This window comes from Trichechus manatus, unplaced genomic scaffold (assembly GCF_000243295.1).
Source record: "Trichechus manatus latirostris isolate Lorelei unplaced genomic scaffold, TriManLat1.0 scaffold00182, whole genome shotgun sequence".
Classification (NCBI taxonomy): domain Eukaryota; kingdom Metazoa; phylum Chordata; class Mammalia; order Sirenia; family Trichechidae; genus Trichechus; species Trichechus manatus.
Genome location: NW_004444118.1, coordinates 3,891,460 through 3,910,219, shown reverse-complemented (window position 1 = coordinate 3,910,219; position 18,760 = coordinate 3,891,460). Strand labels below are relative to the sequence as shown.

General features: G+C 41.8%; 1 protein-coding gene across 1 annotated transcript; it reads right to left on the bottom strand.

Moving 5' to 3' along the window:
• Nucleotides 1-12,435: 12,435 nt before the first annotated feature.
• Nucleotides 12,436-18,402, bottom strand: GDF3 (growth differentiation factor 3). Its single transcript, XM_004387281.2, has 2 exons — nt 17,738-18,402; nt 12,436-13,294 (listed from the first exon to the last, which is right to left on the bottom strand). The coding sequence occupies exons 1-2, from the start codon at nt 18,003-18,005 to the stop codon at nt 12,447-12,449; spliced, it is 1,116 nt and encodes a 371-aa protein (XP_004387338.1). The 5' UTR covers nt 18,006-18,402; the 3' UTR covers nt 12,436-12,446.
• Between the last annotated feature and the right edge of the window lie 358 nt (nt 18,403-18,760).

Sequence of the window (18,760 nt, the reverse complement as noted above, 5' to 3'; positions counted from 1 at the left end):
ATAACAAGGATTGTGAGGATAGCACAGGACCAGGCAGTGTTTCATTCTGTTATACATAGAGTTGCTATGAGTCTGAACCAACTCAGTGGCATGTAACAACAACACAGTGGCAGGTGAGCGTTTTGAAGAAGGAGCAGAAGCCCCACGTCGTAAATAAAGGTCCTTCCAGTGGTCAAGTGTTTCCAAGTTAGGCAAGTATGGTAGGCAGAATAATGTTTCCCCAAAGATGTCCCCGTCCTAATCTCGGAGACCTGTAAATATGTTACCTTACACAGCAAAGGAGTCCCTGGGTGGTGCAAATGATTAAGCACTGGACTACTAGCTGAAAGGTTGATGGTTGGAACCCACCCTGAGGTACCTCTGAAGTCAGGCCTGGTGATGTGCTTCCAAAAGGTCACAGCCTTGAAAACCCTATGGAGTAGTTCTACTCTGCACACTTGTGGTCGCCTTGAGTCAGAATCTATTTGAAGGCAACTAACTGATTTGACAGAACCTAACAACAACGATAACAACAATAGGGTCCTTCATCCACCACAAACGTAAGGAACCATTTGTGTTTTAATGGATTTGCTCTCCATATTTCAATCAAGAGAGGGCAGAAAAGCAACACAGTTAGGTCCCTGATAGAACGGGAGAAAAATGTAAAACAAAATTCAGATTCCTAAAAAAGGCCAGACTTACTGGATCAAGAGAGACTAGAGGAGCCCCCCAAGATTATTGCCCTAAGATACCCTTTGAACTTGGAACTGTAGCCACTCCCGGAGATCACATTTGATCACCCGTGAGTAATGAGCTCCGTTAAACTATCAACTATATGAGACTAAACAGTCAACATTTACCCAAAAGCAAAGACCGAGAAGGCAAAGAGGGGAAGAGAAGCTAGATCTATGGAAACAGAACAAACAGAATGGAAATAATGAGAATGAAGACACATTGTGAAAATTGTAACCAATGTTATGGAGCAATTTGTATAAACATTGTTAAATGGGAACCTAATTTGCTGTGTAAACTTTCACCTAAAACACAATTGTCATAGTCATCTAGTGCTGCTTTAACAGAAATACCGCAAGTGGGTGGCTTTAACAGAGAAGTTTATTTCCTCACAGTAAAGTAGGCTAAAAGTCCAAATTCAGGGTGGCAGCTCCAGGGGAAGGCTTTCTGTCTCTGTTGGCCTTCTCATCAATCTTACCCCAGACTAGGAGCTTCTCTGTGTGGAACCTCGGGTCCAAATGATGCACCCTGCTCCTGGCACTGCTTTCTTGGTGGTATGAGGTCCTGTGTATCTCTGCTCACTTCTCTCTTTTGTATCTCAAAAGAGATTGGCTTAAGACACTATCCAATCTTGTATACCGCATCAGTATAACTGCTGCTAATCCATCTTATTAGATCATAGTGACTGAATTTACAACACATAAGGAAATCACATCAGATTACAAAATGGTACACAATTATACAATACTGGGACTCATGACCCAGTCAAGTTGACAGATATTTTTGGAGGACACAACTCAATCCATGACACCCCACCTTTTGGCCTCCAAAAATTCATGTCTTTGTAACGTGCAAAACATATTCATCTCATCATATCACAGCAAAAGTCTTAACTCCAAGTGCAAAATCCAAAAATTCCTCTTCATCTGTGAAATCTAGACTACAAGTTGTTTGCTTCCAAAGGCACAATGGCAGAACAGGCACAAGCTAGACATTTCCATTACAAATGGGAGAAACTGGCAGAGAAGAAGGGATAACAGGCACCAAGCAAGTCAGCAGAACACATTACATCAGCCCTCAAGGCTTTGAAAATAATCTTCTGTTCTCTGAGACAATTTACACAATAGCCCTGCCCTCCAGACTCTAGGTATTGGCCACAGTCTCTGTATTCTGAGTGGAGGCCCCTCGGCCCTGGGCTTCAGCTCTGCAATCCAGGCCCACTGGGACGGCACCTCTGCTTCCTCAGCTTCAGGCGCACCATTCTCCTAGTCCAGTGGAGTGACAACTCCACCCTTAGAAACACCAGAGGCCATGGCTCCACCCTTTGAAACCCCTGAAGTTGTGGTCATACCTTGTGAGACTGAGGTAGCTCGGCTTCTTGTGTTTCTTGTCTCGTCAGCTTTTGCTTCCTGTGGACTCTTGGCCTTCGGGCCTCACATCTGCCCTGCTGGGGCAAGTGTTCCAAAGCTCAGTAGTTCCACCAACAAGTGTCCAGAGGCACCCCACTCCTCCAGGAAGCCTCCTGCACACAGGCACTCAGCTCCTTGCTCAGCGGGTCGGCTGTAGCACCATCTCACGCTGGTCTCCTGGTTCTGCTGCTGCTGGTCCTCTGCTGCTGCCACACCTCTATCCATTCAAAACCACTTCCACATTTCAGATATCTGTTAGAGCAACACCCCACTCTTGGTACCAAATGTCTTAGGCTGGTTTCTCTAGAGAAGCAAAGCCAGTAAAGTGTATAAATATATATAGAGAGAGATTTATATCAAAGAAACAGCTCAAGTGATTGTAGAGGCTAGAACGTCCCAAGTCAGTGTATCAGCGTAGAGGCCTCTCCCAATTCATGAAGCTGCAGATGCTGGTGAGCCCAAGATAGGCAGGTTGGAGAGCAGGGCTCCTACTCACAGGCTGTGAAGAGCAACGAATCCCAAGTTAGGCAGATAAGCTGACAGCTCAAGTGCCAAGAACTAGAGGTCACACAAACAGGAGGCAACCACAGGATCCAGAGAGAGCAAAAAGCCAGAATGTCTGCTTGTATTCAGATGCAGGCCACACCCCAGGGAAACTCCCTTTCCACTAACTGGCTACTCACAGCATATTCAATCATGGGAGCAGTCACATATAAACACTAAGAGTCACAGCCCAGCCCAGTTGACACACAATCTTAACCATCACAGTCCACCCCTTGTCAACTTGGCACATGTACACTTCTCCTTAAACCATACATAATCTCTGAATAAAGACAATTAGAAAGTTATACTTGCACCTAACATGACACAACTAACACGCGTACAACTGAAAATGCACTAGCCCTGTTTACATTTTATAAGCGAAGGAAATAAAAATATTTGATGCACACATACAAAGCAGAAATACTCATAACAATTACGGTCCTCGTTTCTGTAACTGGTCATGTTGCTGTAACTGGTATTTAGAACTACCTTCTTCCACCACCATTCTGTATTCCCTTTGCCCTCAGCAAGCACTCGGCTGGTCATGGTTCTTTGCCTGGTGGGGTGACCCAAACATTCACTCCTGAAGGGTCTGGGTCATTAGTAGTCATGTCGGAATTGGGTTGCTGTAGTTTTCCATTGACTTTAATCACAGGGCATGGTAGTGCTAAGAGACACCCTAAGGAATCTCCTGCATGCCAGACACACTCTTCTTTACCTCAATTATGTAATATCAATCCAATTTCCTCTTGGTAATCAGGGTCAATCACACCAGTCAGTATGGTAACTCCCTTCTTTGCCCATTGATCCAGAGGCATAAGGAGCCCAAAGTGCCCAGGTGGCATTCTTAGCTTCCAGTTCAATGGAATCAGTGATGTGTCTCCAGGTGGGAGCATTCCTCCCTTTGGAACTAAGGCCTCTAGACCTTCAGAGCATAAGGTCACGGGGACAGAAAGCAAAAATCTTGCAAATGGGTCACGAGGGGTAATAGTGAGTAGTGCCACTCCCATTTCTACCCCTTGATTCCTGGACCCATGAATCCTGGCTATAGGAGAAACAGCACCATATATTGGACGCTGGTTTAGAGCATATACAGCTTCCTGGAGAACATTGCCCCAACCCTGCAACCTAGCTGTGCTGTAATTGTGTCTTTAGAAGGCCATTCCATCATTCTATCAATCCAGCTGCTTCAGAATGATGGGGAACATGGTAAGACCAGTGAATTACATGAGCATGGGCTCACTGCTGCACTTCATTTGCTGTGAAGTTGAGTCCCTTGATCTGAGGCAATGCTGTGTGGGATACCATGATGGTGGATAAGGCATTCTGTAAGTCCATGGATGGTAGTTTTGGCAGAAGCTTTGCATGCAGGGAAGGCAAATCCATATCCATAGTAAGTGTCTATTCAGGTAAGGACAAAACACTGCCCTTCCCATGATGGAAGTGATCCAGTGTAATCAACTTGTCACCAGGTTGCTGGCTGATCACCTGGAGGGATGGTGTCATATTGAGGACTCAGTGTTAGTCTCTGCTGCTGGCAGACTGGGCACTCAGCAGTGGCTGTAGCCAAGTAAGTCTTGGTGAGTGGAAGTCCATGTTGCTGGGCCCATGCATAGCCTCCATCCCTGCCACCATGGCTACTTTGTTCATGAGCACATTGAGCAATGACGGGAGTAGCTGGGGAAAGAGGATGACTGGTTTCCACAGAACGTGTCATCCTATCCACTTGATTGTTAAAATCCTCCTCTGCTGAGGTCACCTTTTGGTGAGCATCCACATGAGACACAAATATCTTCACTTCTTTGGCCCATTCAGAGAGGTCTATCCACATACCTCTTCCCCATAAATCCTTGTCTCCAATTTTCCAATTATGTTCTTTCCAAGTCCCTGACCAGCCAGCCAAACCATTGGCCACAGCCCGTGAATCAGTATACAATTGCACATCTGGCCATTTCTCCTTCCAAGCAAAGTGAACAACCAGGTGTACTGCTCAAAGTTCTGCCCATTCAGAGGATGTCCCTTCACCACTGTCCTTCAGGGAGGTCCCAGAAAGGGGCTGTAGTGCTGCTGCTGTCCACTGTCCACGTATCGTGCAGAACCGTCTGTAAACCAGGCACAAGTTTTCTCTTCTTCAGTCAACTTATCATAAGGAACTCCTCATGAAGCCATAGGTGCAGAGGGGGAGATGGAAGGTAATGTGACAGGAGTGGAGACCACGGGCATCTGATCACATTCTCATGCAACTTACTTGTGCCTTCAGGTCCTGCTCAGGCCCGATCTCATATATACCACGTCCATTTAATGATGGAGTTTTCTGTGCATATCCAGGTTTATGACTCCGTGGGTCAGACAACACCCAGTTCATGATGGGCAGCTCAGGCCACATGGTGACTTCGTGTCCCATGGTTAAATGTTCAGTCTCTACTAAGACCCAGTAACAAGCCAAAAGTTGTTTCTCAAAAGGAGGGTAGTTGTCTGCAGAGGATGGCAGAGCTTTGCTCCAAATCCTAAGGGTCTGTGCTGTGATTCGGCAATAGGGGCCTGCCAAAGACTCCAAACAGCATCTCTATCTGCCACTGACACTTCAAGAACCATTGGATCAGCTGGATCATATGATCTAAGTGGAAGAGCGGCTTACACAGCAGCCTGAACTTGTTGCAGAGCCTTCTCCTGTTCTGATCCCCACTCAAAACTAGCAGCTTTTCGAGTCACTTGATAAATAGGCCAGAGTAGCACACCCAAATGAGGAATATGTTGCCTCCAAAATCCTAAGAGGCCCACTAGGCATTGTACCTCCTTTTTAGTTGTGGGAGAAGCCAGATGCAATAACTTATTCTTCACTTTAGAAGGAATGTCTCAACATGCCCCACACCACTGGACCCCTACAAATTTCACTGAACTGGAAGGTGCCGGAATTTTTGAGGGATTAATTGCCTACCCTCTAGCACACAAATGTTTTACCAATAAGTCCAGAGTCATTGATACTTCTTCCTTACTAGGTCCAATCAGCATAATGTCATCAGTGTAATGGACCACTGTGACGTCTGGTGGAAGGGAAAGGTATCAAGTTCCCTGCAGACTAAATTATGACATAGGGCTGGAGAGTTGATATAACCCTGAGGTAGGCAAGTGAGGGTGTATTGCTGGCCTTGCCAGCTGAAGGCAAACTGCTTCTGGTGGTCTTTTGAAACAGGTATGGAGAAAGAGGCATTAGCCAGATCAATAGCTGCATATCAGGTACCAGGAGATGTATTAATTTGCTCAAGCAGTGAAACTACCTCTGGAACAGCAGCTGCAATTGGAGTCATCACCTGGTTAAGTTTTCCATAATCTACTGTCATTCTCCAAGATCCATCTGTTTTTTGCACAGGCCAAACAGGCAAGCTGAATGCATCCCTCAAGTCCTTGATGGTGGCAGTAATCTCTGCAACTCCTCCAGGAATCTGGTACTGCTTTTGGTTTACTATTTTCCTAAGTAGGGGCAGTTCTAATGGCTTCCTGTTGCCTTTTCCTACCGAAATAGCCCCTACTCTATTTGTCAGGGATCCAGTGTGGTGGTTCTGCCAGTTGCTGAGTATATCTATTCCAATTTATGAATTCTGGAACTGGGGCAATCACTACAGGATGGGTTCAGGGACCCACTGGACCTACTATGAGACAGACATGAGCCAAGACTCCATTAATAACCTGACCTCCATATGCCCCCACTTTGACTGGTGGGCCACAGTGATGTTTTGGTTCTCCTGGAATTAGTGTCAGTTCAGAGCCAGTATCCAGTAATCCCCGAAAAGTCTCATTTATTCCTTTTCCCCAAAGAACAGTCACTCTTGTAAAAGGCCATAGATCCTTTTGGGGAAGGCTGGGAGAAAGATTAACAGTAAAAATTTTTGGCAGTGTATTAGAGTTCTTCCTCGGTGGGACCGAGCCTCCCCTTCATTCAAGGAGTTGTAGGTCTTCAGACTCACTCAAATTTGGGAATTGATTGAGGGACCGTGACTCTCTCTTCTGGTGATTCAAGTTAGACTGCTATTCACCTGATCTAGAATTCATCCATTTGTACAGATCAAGTAAATATTTAGTAGATTTCCTATCTATTTCAGTCCTAGGGACACCATGGCTATGTAGCCAATGCCATAAGTCCATACGAGTTGGACTATTCTGATTACTGCTTTGACTCCTCTATCCATTACTGTAACCACATCCACCTTGTCTTTGTTGATTGAGTGCAGCCACTTGGCCCCTTCTACCACAGGGTCCAATCAGCCTGATTGTAGTTGGGTGTCTTAATTCAGTTAGGGCAGTTCCCACTGTCAAATCTGACTTACATAAAATAGAAATCACAGCAGTCTTCAAGGATGTTGGAGCTCCCTTCACATATTTGTTCCTCACAGTTGTGGTAAAAGGTGTGTCCTCTGGGCACTCTGTGTGTGGGTCTGTGGGTCTGACTTGAAAAATCCACTCTAGCATGTCAATTTCCCTAAGTCTTTGGATACCTTCTTCTACAGCATACCAAGGCAGGTCTGGTACTTCAACTTGATTTAGTGTTTGCCACCTCATAATCCATGCTTCAGCAACCCAACCAAATAAACTATTAGATCCTTTCCTAACTTCTCGAGCTGAAACATTGAATGAACAATCTGCCCTTAGTGGACCCATTTCAATAAACTCAGACTGATCCATCTTTATGTTCCTTGCACCATTATCCCACACCTTTAATAGCCATTCCCACACATATTCCCCGGGTTTCTGTTTGTACATATTAAAAAAGTCAGGTAGTTCTTTTGGAGTGTAGCGTACCTCCTCCTGGGTCACACTTCGCACTTCACCTTTTGGGGCTCGCTGGGACTTAAGCCTAGTTATAGGTCTAGAAGCCAGAATCAGTAGTGTGGACTTGTTTTGAGAACATTCAGCATTGTCTTGTAAAGCATTTGCCTCAGGCGATGCCCCAGGCAATGACTCAGGCAAAGGCTCTTTAGAAGCAGCTGGGCTAGGGCTAATCTCATTAGACTGGAGTGGAGGGGCTAATGGTTTTCTGGGCAGGGTGGTTTAGCAGACAAACATGAAGTAATCTCTTCAGATGGGACTAGTTCTGCTGGCAGGAGTGATTCAATGGAATTTATGGGCTCAGTGTCCCCAGCTTCCTGATTATCTGCCCATATGTCCCCATCCCAAGTTTCGGGATCCCATTTCTTCCCAATCAATGCCCTTACTTTAACTTCAGATGCCTCTCGAGGTTGGCAATTGAGCTGGCATTGTAATTCAGCCACTCTTACAATAAGACTCTGGGTTTGGTTTTCGGCAATTTCAGCTCTGTTACTACAAGAAATAAAGCTTTCTTTCAAAGCACAAGTGAAAGCCTTGAGGTTATTTATGTGGCACTTGAGCTTTGACTCTGAAGGTCTGAGCGCATCTCTTTCTTTCACCAGTTTGTCTAGCGAAAGTAGGACAAACCAACTAGCTTCCTTATACTTCTCATTCTGACAAAGCTGTAGAAAGATATCACACATACGTTCACCCTGAACCTCACCTTTCACCAATACCTGATCCACTGGTGATGATATTTTGTGTATTTGTATCACCATCTCACGCCGTGGACTAGCAGTGCCCTCTTTACTGCTGGGAGCAGAGTCATCAACATCTTTAAGACTAACCAGACTTGAGAACCAATTTAGAAAACTCATCCTTACAATTTTGTTTCTCTAGAACCACTCTCAGTACTAAATTCTGTGTTAGTCATCTAGTGCTGCTTTAACAGAAATACCACAAGTGGATGGCTTTAACAGAGAAGTTTATTTCCTCACAGTAAAGTAAGCTAAAAGTCCAAATTCAGGGTGGCAGCTCCAGGGGAAGGCTTTCTCTCTCTGTCAACCTTCTCATCAATCTTACCCCAGATTAGGAGCTTCTCTGCGCAGGAACCTAGGGTCCAAACGACGCACCCTGTTCCTGGCACTGCTTTCTTGGTGGTATGAAGTCCTGTCTGTCTCTGCTCGCTTCTCTCTTCTATATCTCAGAAGAGATTGGCTTAAGACACTATCCAATCTTGTATGCCTCATCAGTATAACTGCTGCTAATCCATCTTATTAGAGCATAGTGACTGAATTTACAACACGTAAGGAAATCACATCAGATTTCAAAATGGTACACAATTATATAATACTGGGAATCATGACCTAGCCAAGTTGACAGGTATTTTTTGGGGACACAATTCAATCCGTGACAACAATAAAATATTTTTTTAAAAAAGCAACACAATTAGCAGAGCCAACTCTCAAAATAAATTTCTAAAACTCCTTAACTCTTCAATTTCTTCCACCTATTTCCTGACTTTGCTCTCACTTTTCTCTAAGCTAAAATTCCCTCATGGCAAGCTCCTACCTTCATCTATCAAAATCCTACTATTTTTAAATACCGATACCAAAAGCAGCCTTTCTTTCTTAAATGGACTCCTTGCTTTCATTTTCCATTTGTATTGTTTATACATGTAGTAGTTATCATCTCTTCCCTTTCACAACAGCTATTTACTATTTTTTCAGAAGACTTGGGGGAATAGCCTCATCAGAAATCCAAAGCCCACATAGCATTCACTGCATAATTATTAATTTTTTGAGCAATAATAATAATCATTTGTAGTTAAAACAATAGTTTTCAAGTAATTATCCCTAAGGTCCTTGTGCACCTTTTACAGAAAGATAAATTTCGCTTAATGCAACATTGAAAATGATTGCAAAATTTCTGTGAAAAACTTTTGTTCAAACATAATTATCTCAGCTTGCTGTTTAATGTTGTTACACAAACAAATGAAAAGAGAGACAGAGAGATACGAATCTATCTGCCCATTAAACCCACTTGTAATAGTGGAATGTATTTGATTTTGTAATTGATGCCAATCGTTTCTACCCTAAAAAAAGGCAATAAGCAATAGAACTTGCCTCTCTCCCATACAGGCAGAATCCTATTTTCAATCAAAACTCTTCTCAAAAGTCAATAGGTTAGAATTTTAATGAGTATATTTTTGTTGTTAGGTGCCGTTGAGTCGATTTCTACTCATAGCGATCCCATGTGACAGAGTAGAACTGCCCCATAGGGTTTTCTTGCCTGTAGTTTTTAGAGGAGTAGATTGCCAAGGCTTTCTTCCATGGAGCCACTGGGTGAGTTCCAACTGCCAACCTTTTGAGTATCAGTTGAGGGGTAATCATTTGCTTCACCAGTGCTCCTTTTAATGAGCATGAGCTCCAAGTATTCCACTTAGAAGCACAGTACTTACATTGTTTAGAATAGAGAACAACTGTGATCATTAAGGTTGTGTGTCAGCTTGGCTGGGCCATGATTCTCAGTGTGTGGCAGTTACAATGTAGTTTGAGAGTCCTATGATGTAATCACCTCTGTGATGAGATCTGATATAATGTGATCACCTCAATGATGGGATCTGCTGTGAGTAGCCAATTGGTTGAAAGGAAGTTTCCTTGAGGGTTGGCCTGCATCCAGTATAGTTGGACTTTCTGGCAAGGCTGGCTGGCTTTCGCTCACTTTGGAGCCTGCAGCTGGCTCTTGTTCATCTGACCTCCTGTTCTTGGAACTTGAACTAGCAACTTACCTACCTGTCTCGGGATATGTCAGCCTCCACAGTCTGTGAGCCAGGGGTCTGCCAGCTTACCTGCCTATCTTGGGATTTTTTGGCTTCCACAACCTCAGTCAGAGGCCTTTTGTCTGAACTGCTGATCTTGTGTTTGCCAGCCCTTGGAGCTACATGACTCAGAAGCCTCCAGCCTGACCCACCGACTTTGGTCTGTCCAGCCTCGTGAGCTATTTCCTTGATATAAGTCTCTCTCTATGTATATATAAACACTTCACTGGTTTTGCTTGTCTAGAGAACCCAGACTAAGACAATAACCAACCAATACCAAACTCATTGCTGTCAAGTTGATGCTGACTCATAGGGACCCTAAAGGACAGAATAGAACTGCTCCATAGGGTTTCCAAGGAGTGGCTGGTGGATTTGAAGTGCCGATCTTTTGCTTAGCAGCCGAGCTCTTAACCACTGCAACACCAGGCCTTTATTGAGAATAAAGGGGTGAGAAAATAATCTTTGAATTACTGTGGTGTGCTGATGTTTATAACCCATTTCTTATTTTTAAAGAAGCAAATATCAGGCCTTACTTGATTTGGGAAAGCACAATTTTATGATAAACTACTCCAGGGCAGAATCTGTGCCTTCTCTATCTTTCTACATTTCGAGGCATTCAGTTAATGTCCCACTGAATTGAATGAAATAAATGACTTGTGTATGAGTAGATGGGTCTGCTGTTAAATAAGATCATGAATCTGAAAATGCTCTGAGATAGTTGTGCTATACAAGTGTGCAAAATGTATTTATATTTTGGAATCCAGGGTCTACTCTGCCTATCCTACTCAAATCATAGCACATCACTTGACTTATAGATCATACTCTGCCTACTTGTAGACTAGTTCTGACAGACATTGAAGATTCTAAAAGAGAAATAGAATCGTGTGGGTCTGCTTAAACCATGAAGCTAGTAAAGCATGTTCCTCTCTAGCGTTGGGCATGATAATGGCCTCAGGAGATAATTTGATTAACTCAGAAGCTGAACCAACCTACCAAGCAAAGAATTAATGGAAAAAAATAGTTACTAAACTTTCAATAATTTTTTAAAATGATATGATACACTGAGACTCAAAATTCAAAACCTGATTATTAGACTAAGGAAATCTGGCAGTAAAAATTCAACTGAAGTAAATTTAATAATGCAGCCTCAGGAATTGTGGTCAGTTGGGCTTTTCGCACCCGCTTGCAACTTTAGAAATTAAGTAAACTCCTTAGCTTAAGGAATTTAAGTAAGTAAATTATGCAACTCAACTTAAGTAAATTATGGTATACCTAAACAACTGTATATAGAATAGCCATTATTAACTATGTAGATGTTGGTGACTTGAAAAAAATTCCTATAATTTAAGTGAAAAGAAGAAAATCAAAATTATATGCACAGTGTGCTTGAGCTATAGAAATTATATCAATAAAAGATCAGGAACAAATGTAGAAAACTGTAAGATCATGTAATATTTTGATATATTTTTCTATGCTTTTCATATTTTCTCAAAATGATTTTCTTTTAAATAATACCATCAATAGATGAGCTCTCCCAGAAAACGCTAGTAACCTTGGAAAAATCAATTATTTGGCTTCTCTAAATCTCAGCTGGAAACCCTAGTGGCATAATAGATAAGAGTTTTGCTGTTAACCAAGAGATCTGCAGTCTGAATCCACCTTGGAAATCCTATGGGGCAGTTCTTTTCTGTCCTATAGGGTCGCTATGAGTTGGAATTGACTTTGATGGCAAAGGGTTTTTTTTCTTTTTTTTTTGGTATAACTCAGCTTCTTCATCTGTGAAGTATAAATAAAAATGCCTATCTCAAACAGCAAGATGGTTTAAAAAGGAACACATAGAATAATGCCTGGCCCATAATAAGCCATCATCAAACGCCCATTTCCTTCTATTTAGGATCTAATATGTTGTCATGTGCATAGCACATAATGAGGATATTAGAGCAGAAAGTTAACTAAGATCATTAGGGTTCCAGCGCGCGTGCGCGCAATTATGGGCATCATTAATAATAATATTCTCTATTCTCCATCCTGGATTTTCCAAGACAAATTGTAAATGTAAGTAACTTGACATTTCAGATTCAAGAGGTCATAAACCAAACAGGTAGTTTTATTAGAAGATCTACTCTAAAAACTCTCGTTCTATTCTCATTTCTGGCAGTCTACCCACACCCACACTCATCAACCACCATATCCTCATAATGTCGTAGAATGACATTGTCATCATTGTCATGATAGAGCATGGAAATGGGGGACAGCCTGGTGGGGATACAGACAGCGTGAGGGACGTCTGGATGAGCGGCACTCATCAGAGCTTGCATGAAAGCATAATTGGAGCTGTTGAGAGAGGTGGTCAGTGAGAAAGGACATTCTCCATGGCAGTAGTTTGCCATGAATCCCCTAGGGGCAATGATCCACTTGTGCCAACCCAGGTCCCGGAAGTTGATGAACAGCTGGTGACGATGGCAGAGGTTCTTGCAAGAAGCCTTAGGGACAGGGATGGCTGACCTCCTTTTTCGGGGTGAAGGGTGACACTGCTCAGGGTTGAGGGTCACCACCAGCAGGGAAGCATGAAGGAGATGTCTTAGTCGGGCACAGGTGTCCTCAGGCTGGAAATTCACCTCCGTATCTCTGTGCCCTTTGACCAGGATTTCCAGGAACAAACCCAAATTCTTCTTGGAGTTGTTATTCCAATCCTTAGCCACATGCAACAGGTTGAAGTAAAGGACGCCTTGGGGCCATGGCACTGACTGCAATGCTAACATTTTACCCATCTTAGGGAGGGAACTGCCCCCACCCTCACCCTCTCCCCCAACATGAGGCTCCTCAAGCAGAGACAGAGCCAATTCCAGTTCTGGTCCCAGGTTGTAGTAAGTGTTGGGTCCCAAGTCCAGGCCCAGCTGAACCATTGTTAACTCCTCCTTTTCTTTGATGGCAGATAGGTTAAAGTAAAGTTGCTTCTGTAGGCAAGAGGAGGCTTGGGAAAGTTTCTTGGAGTAAAGAAAGAAACCTAGATGGGAGCAGAGAGATGAGAGAATCACCATAATATATTTTACTTCATATTCACCTACACGATGTAAATACCACGTATACAAAATAAGGACAGGAAATTATCAGTTATACTCTAAACCCTACCATTTGGGAGAATTCGTTTTTCCTATTCCCCCTTGGTGGTGTGGTAGTTAAGTGCTATGGCTGCTAACCAAAGGGTTGGCAGTTCAAATCCACCAGGTGCTCCTTGGAAACTCTATGATGCAGTTCTACTCTGTCCTATAGGGTTGCTATGAGTTGGAATCAACTCGATGGCAACGGGTTTTTTACTCCCGTTTCTAAGCCAGATATTCTTATCTTTCATAGGTCCCCAAGGTATCCTAGATAGAAGTTAGAGGGTCCATGATGGATGGAAAAAAAAATTTAATTTTTATTTTCAATAAATTCTAGGTGAAATTCAGCAGTCATGTCCATTATGAATATAGGAAACAAATCACAATAATATTATCAGGGCCTATGACATTGTTTCCAATAAAAATACATATCTATGTTCACACCATATTAAGTGGTTGCAAATATCTTTAATAAACATTTATGCTCATGCTACTTTTTTTCCAACTAATTATGGTAATTGCAGTCCTTTCCCTAGATCTTATTATTTATCGTATTAAGAATCACATACATTACTATACACCTGTTTGTTTTTAAAATATTTGTATAAATGTATTTCAACATGTAATTGGTTTCCTTTGAAATCCTAAATATTTTATTTCATGCATGCAAACCACAATTCTGGAGAAGGGGTCCATTGGCTTCAGGCCACCAAAGGGACTCACAGCACAAAAATGTTTAAGAATCCTTGCCAGGTGTTGCTGGCCATAACCTACTGAGAATGACTTTAATAAAAACTCCTGTGATACAGCCTAGACCGAACATTTAGAAACTCCTTATTTTTGATTCTTAGGTAATTCTTATCTGAGGCCCACAGTTGTCAATGTCAATAATTTACATTCTTGCAGCTCTGAATACTTTATCTCCCACCTCACTAAGACTGAGGTACAACATGATCTTTTTAATTTCTCCACATGGACCTGCTTCTGTGTATCTTTTGAAGTTGTAGATGTGCTCTCCCCATTTTCAAAGCTAATTTCCCTGCCTGCATTTTCAGTCCTTACCTACTCCTCTAGAAACAGGCCCAATAGAGTATACTTTTACTTTTTTTGCCTCTTCAATTTCTCCCTCTCTACAAATAACTTCTTTGGCTTAATACCACCGTTCTGTTTGGTAGGTTACTTCCACCCTAAGTAGGGCTTTCCAAGGTTATTCGGCTAGGGGAGAAATCAAAACATAAACCCAGGCGTTCTAGCCAACCCACCACAATGCCTCTTCATTCTCAAGTCTCACTTAAAAAGCAACAAAAATAAAAAAAGCCTTTAAAATCACCCAGTTTCTTCTTCAAGCCTACTATATCATCCATCCTGTTCTTTTCATTGTCAATCTTTTTTTTTTTTTTTTTCCTGGGAGATTCTTTTCTTTTTTTGTACTTTAGGTGAAGATTTACAGGACAAACTAGCTTCTCATTAGACAGTTAGTACACATATCGTTTCATGACATTGGTTAACAACCCCACAACATGTCAACACTCTCCCTTCTTGATCTTGGGTTCCCTATTGCCAGCTTTCCTGTTCCTTTCTGCTTTCTAGTCCCTGCCCCTGGGCTGATGTACCACTTTAGTCTCTTTTTGTTTTATGGGCCTGTCCAATCTTTGGCTGAAGGGTAAACTCCATTTGAGAGTGACTTCATTACTGAGTTAAACAGGTGTCTGGGGGCCATACTCTCAGGGATCTTCCAGTCTCTGTCAGGCCAGTTAAGTCTGGTCGTTTTTTTTCTGAGTTAAGAGTTTTGTTCTACATTTTCTCCAGCTCTGTCCAGGACCCTCTGTTGTGATCTCTGTCAGAGTAGTCAGTGGTGGTAGCCGGGCACCATCTGGTTGTACTGGACTCATTCTGGCGGAGGCCGTGATAGTTGTGGTCCATTAGTCGTTTAATTGACAATCTTTTTAAAAGGTAAGCCTGTATTTTCTGTCTCCACTTCTTAGCACATACACCTCTCTTATTTTCTAACTTTTTAACCCTTACTACTCTACTGAAGCTGCTTTCTCAAAGGCTGGCAAACTGTCAAATGCAGGGATGTTTTCACCATCCTTACCTTTCTTCAACCACTCTGAAATAGTCTTTCCTGAATGTGGCTTCAAATTATAATATATTGGTCTCCCTCTTTATCTATATCACTAAATCACATTCTTTCGGCATGAAAGAAAATCCAAAAGCCAGAAAGAAAAAGGTTGACAGATTTGACAGCATGAAAATAAAAAAAAATCTTATATTCAGAAGACATTAACAAAATTTAAGCACAAAGAACAACTAAGAATTCTTGTTATACAAGATGAATTATAAAGAGTTCTTCCAAATGATTGAGAAGAAGCCTTAACAAATCATTAAGAAAAAGATAACTCCTCAAAAGAAAAATGGTTTGAGTGAGCAGGCAATTATTTAAAAAATAAAAATGGCTCATTATCCATTTGAAAATGCATGCCACCTTACTTTAAAAACTGCAAATTAAAACAATATCATTTTTGCTACAATGAGATCATTTTCACTACCAGATTAGCAAAAAATTAAAACCTAAGATTGTTTTCACCCAAGTGCCCATCAACAGTAGTATGCACAAATAAATCAGAGTATATTCACAGAATAGAATACCATAACGCAATGAGGACAAATGAACTACAAATAGACTCAACATGGATAAACCGCACAAATATAATTTTGAGTGAAAGAAGCCAGACACAAAAAAGAATGTACTCCATGTTTCCATTTACATAAAGTTCAAAAACCTGCAAAGCTAACGTAGGACCCTAACCCTAACCCTTCCGAGAACTTAACCCAAGAAAATAGAAAAAATGCAGACACACACAAAATGGATGTAAAGCTGCACTAATTATATTAGGTCCCTGCCCATCAACAGAGTATCAGTTACACAAATTATAGTACATCTAAACAAGGGGATATCATTTGCAACTACTAAAACAGGGATAAATAGACTACTTGCTCTGACATGTGAGACATGTCCATGATCTACTGGGTGAAAAGGAGATAGGTATAGTAAGACCCCATTTTTGTAAAAATATTACAAGTTTATAATATACGCACACAAAGAAGAAAAGTCTAGAAGAATATACGCCAATAATATTAGCGGTGGTTTTTTTCTAGGGAAAGAGTTGGAAAGAATGTTGAGATTGTCCTATTCCTGTATCATTTGATAGGATTATGATTATACAAAAAAAAAACAAAGTTATTTCCATGGTCAGGGTAGCATTCTGCAAACTGTACGCTCAACTCAGTTCTCTCTCCACCAAAAACCATTCCACTAGCCCTTCACACTTCCCTTATCTCTTAACCTCCCTCCAGAAACTTTATCTGACCACCCCCCATCACCACATCCCCCTCACAATGCCCTGAGCCTCTATTACAACACTTAGAACAATGTACGGATGCCATACTTTCGTCTATCTCTCTTCTATAAACTCTTAAAGGGGCAACTTTATATTTAATCTCTGTATTTTCAAGGCCATACAGTTCTAAGCACCCAGTAAATAGCTAATAAATGCTTCTTGGATAAGTATTCAAATCTTCTCTCCAGTTCCCAGAATCTCAGTTCTGCATCTGAACCAGAAGGAAGGTTGTATAGACATGCAGATTATCTACTCCAATCTCAGATTGTGAATAAGAATTGGTTGGGAGAGTAGGGGCAGGAACTAGGCTGGATAACCAATTCTGGTGGGTGGGTAGTTTGGGGAACTATTGTATAGAATTCATTTAGATTTTCATATAAAGGGCACTGCAATGACATACATTGTTGCTAGTTATTCACAAATCAAGAATAGCCTTTTCCACCCAACAAAAGTAAAAGAGATGTGGAGAAGAGAAGAAGTACTCATGGGCAAATTGAGCTCAAAATATTCCTCCCCTGCTCCCATGAGTCAAAATTGACTCGACAGCAGTGGGTTTCTGGTTTTGACTCCCTGCTCGCCATACCACAGGCACCAGGATATGTATGTGGTTGACTTAAAAGTATTCCACCACCCCTCTTCCCCTAAACTGCAGCACAAAATAGTTGATTCAGAAAAACCTATTGAATCCTGACGCTATTCACTCGATAGGTTATGGATTACCTACCGTCTGAGCCTTAATTTCCTTATTGTTAAAAAGTTGATAAGAATAACTGCCTTCCTCTCAGGATTGTGATTGGAGTTAAATGAGATAAAATATGCAAAATATCCAGTACACTGGCTTTCTACAAGCCAACTCAGTAATTGTTATTTCTCCTCTCCTTTCCTTTCTTCACACTGCCCACTACCAGATTTTCTCGGGGTAGAGGGTTGGCACTTCAATGTTCTTACCTTGGTCTGGAAGGAGTCGGAGTACATTCCCACGAACACCCAGCTGCTTTACATAGCATAAGTCTTGGAAGACCCCAGTGGTTGCTGCTGCTTCTTGATCCTGGAAGATTTTCCTCAAGATATAAGGCACAGATTGGAACTTCAGGGGTGAAGGCGCCTTGTCTAGGCCCAGAAATTGGAGAAGGACGTGTTCTTGAAATTGGAATGGCTGGCACAAGGCCAAGGTTAGCAGAATGCCAAGAGCCAAGACTGAAAGGGAAGGACGCATGGCCTCTGAGGTGAAACAGAGCTGACTGTTCAGGTTCAGAAGAGCTCTAGCACCAGACTGCCCAGCAATTCAAGCGCTGCTAATTTATCTGCTTTAAGATAATCAAGTGTGAATTGCTCTCTTCCCAGCTCCTTTAAGGCAATTGGATGTGACAAGACACAGAATTTTTTTCACTTCCCTTACTCTACTCTTTCAGAAAAAATTCACAAAACAAAGATTACCAATGCATTAACATAAACCCTGCAACAATCTGAGGTTTGTGAGTAGTAGATAGAGTGCAAAGGAGACAAGCACTTATTAATTTAACAAACATTTATTGAGCAGCTATTATGTGGAAGTCATTGAGACAGGTACTAGATATGCAGTAATGAATGATTCATAGTCTTACAATTCACTGTCTAATTAGATGAATACATAGGTAAATTTCTAATAGAGGTATATCCACATTGGTGTGAAAAACTAAGCCAACGAAGAAGAACTCTGTTTTAAAAGGGAATGAATTTTGTTCATTGCCCTTTGCCCTTCCCGATTAAGAATCAGACTGACTAGGTTAATTCTGGTTCCATCACTTATTAGCTATATGATGTTGGGCAAGTCACTTAACCTTCCTAAACTGTAGTTTTCTCAACTGAAAATAAAAACTGACTTTCTAATTTGCTGTAGGAATCTGATAAGATGATATGTTTGGAGTACCCAACACAATGCCTGCCACGTAGTAAGCACACATAAAGCGTTCACAGGGGAGATAGCTTCAG

Coding starts and splice junctions, on each gene's coding strand:
- GDF3 (XM_004387281.2), bottom strand. CDS start 18,005: ATGCGTCCTTCCCTTTCAGTCTTGGCTCTTGGCATTCTGCTAACCTTG. Junction 13,295..17,737: donor CCGACTCCTTCCAGACCAAG/GTAAGAACATTG, acceptor GCTCCCATCTAG/GTTTCTTTCTTTACTCCAAG.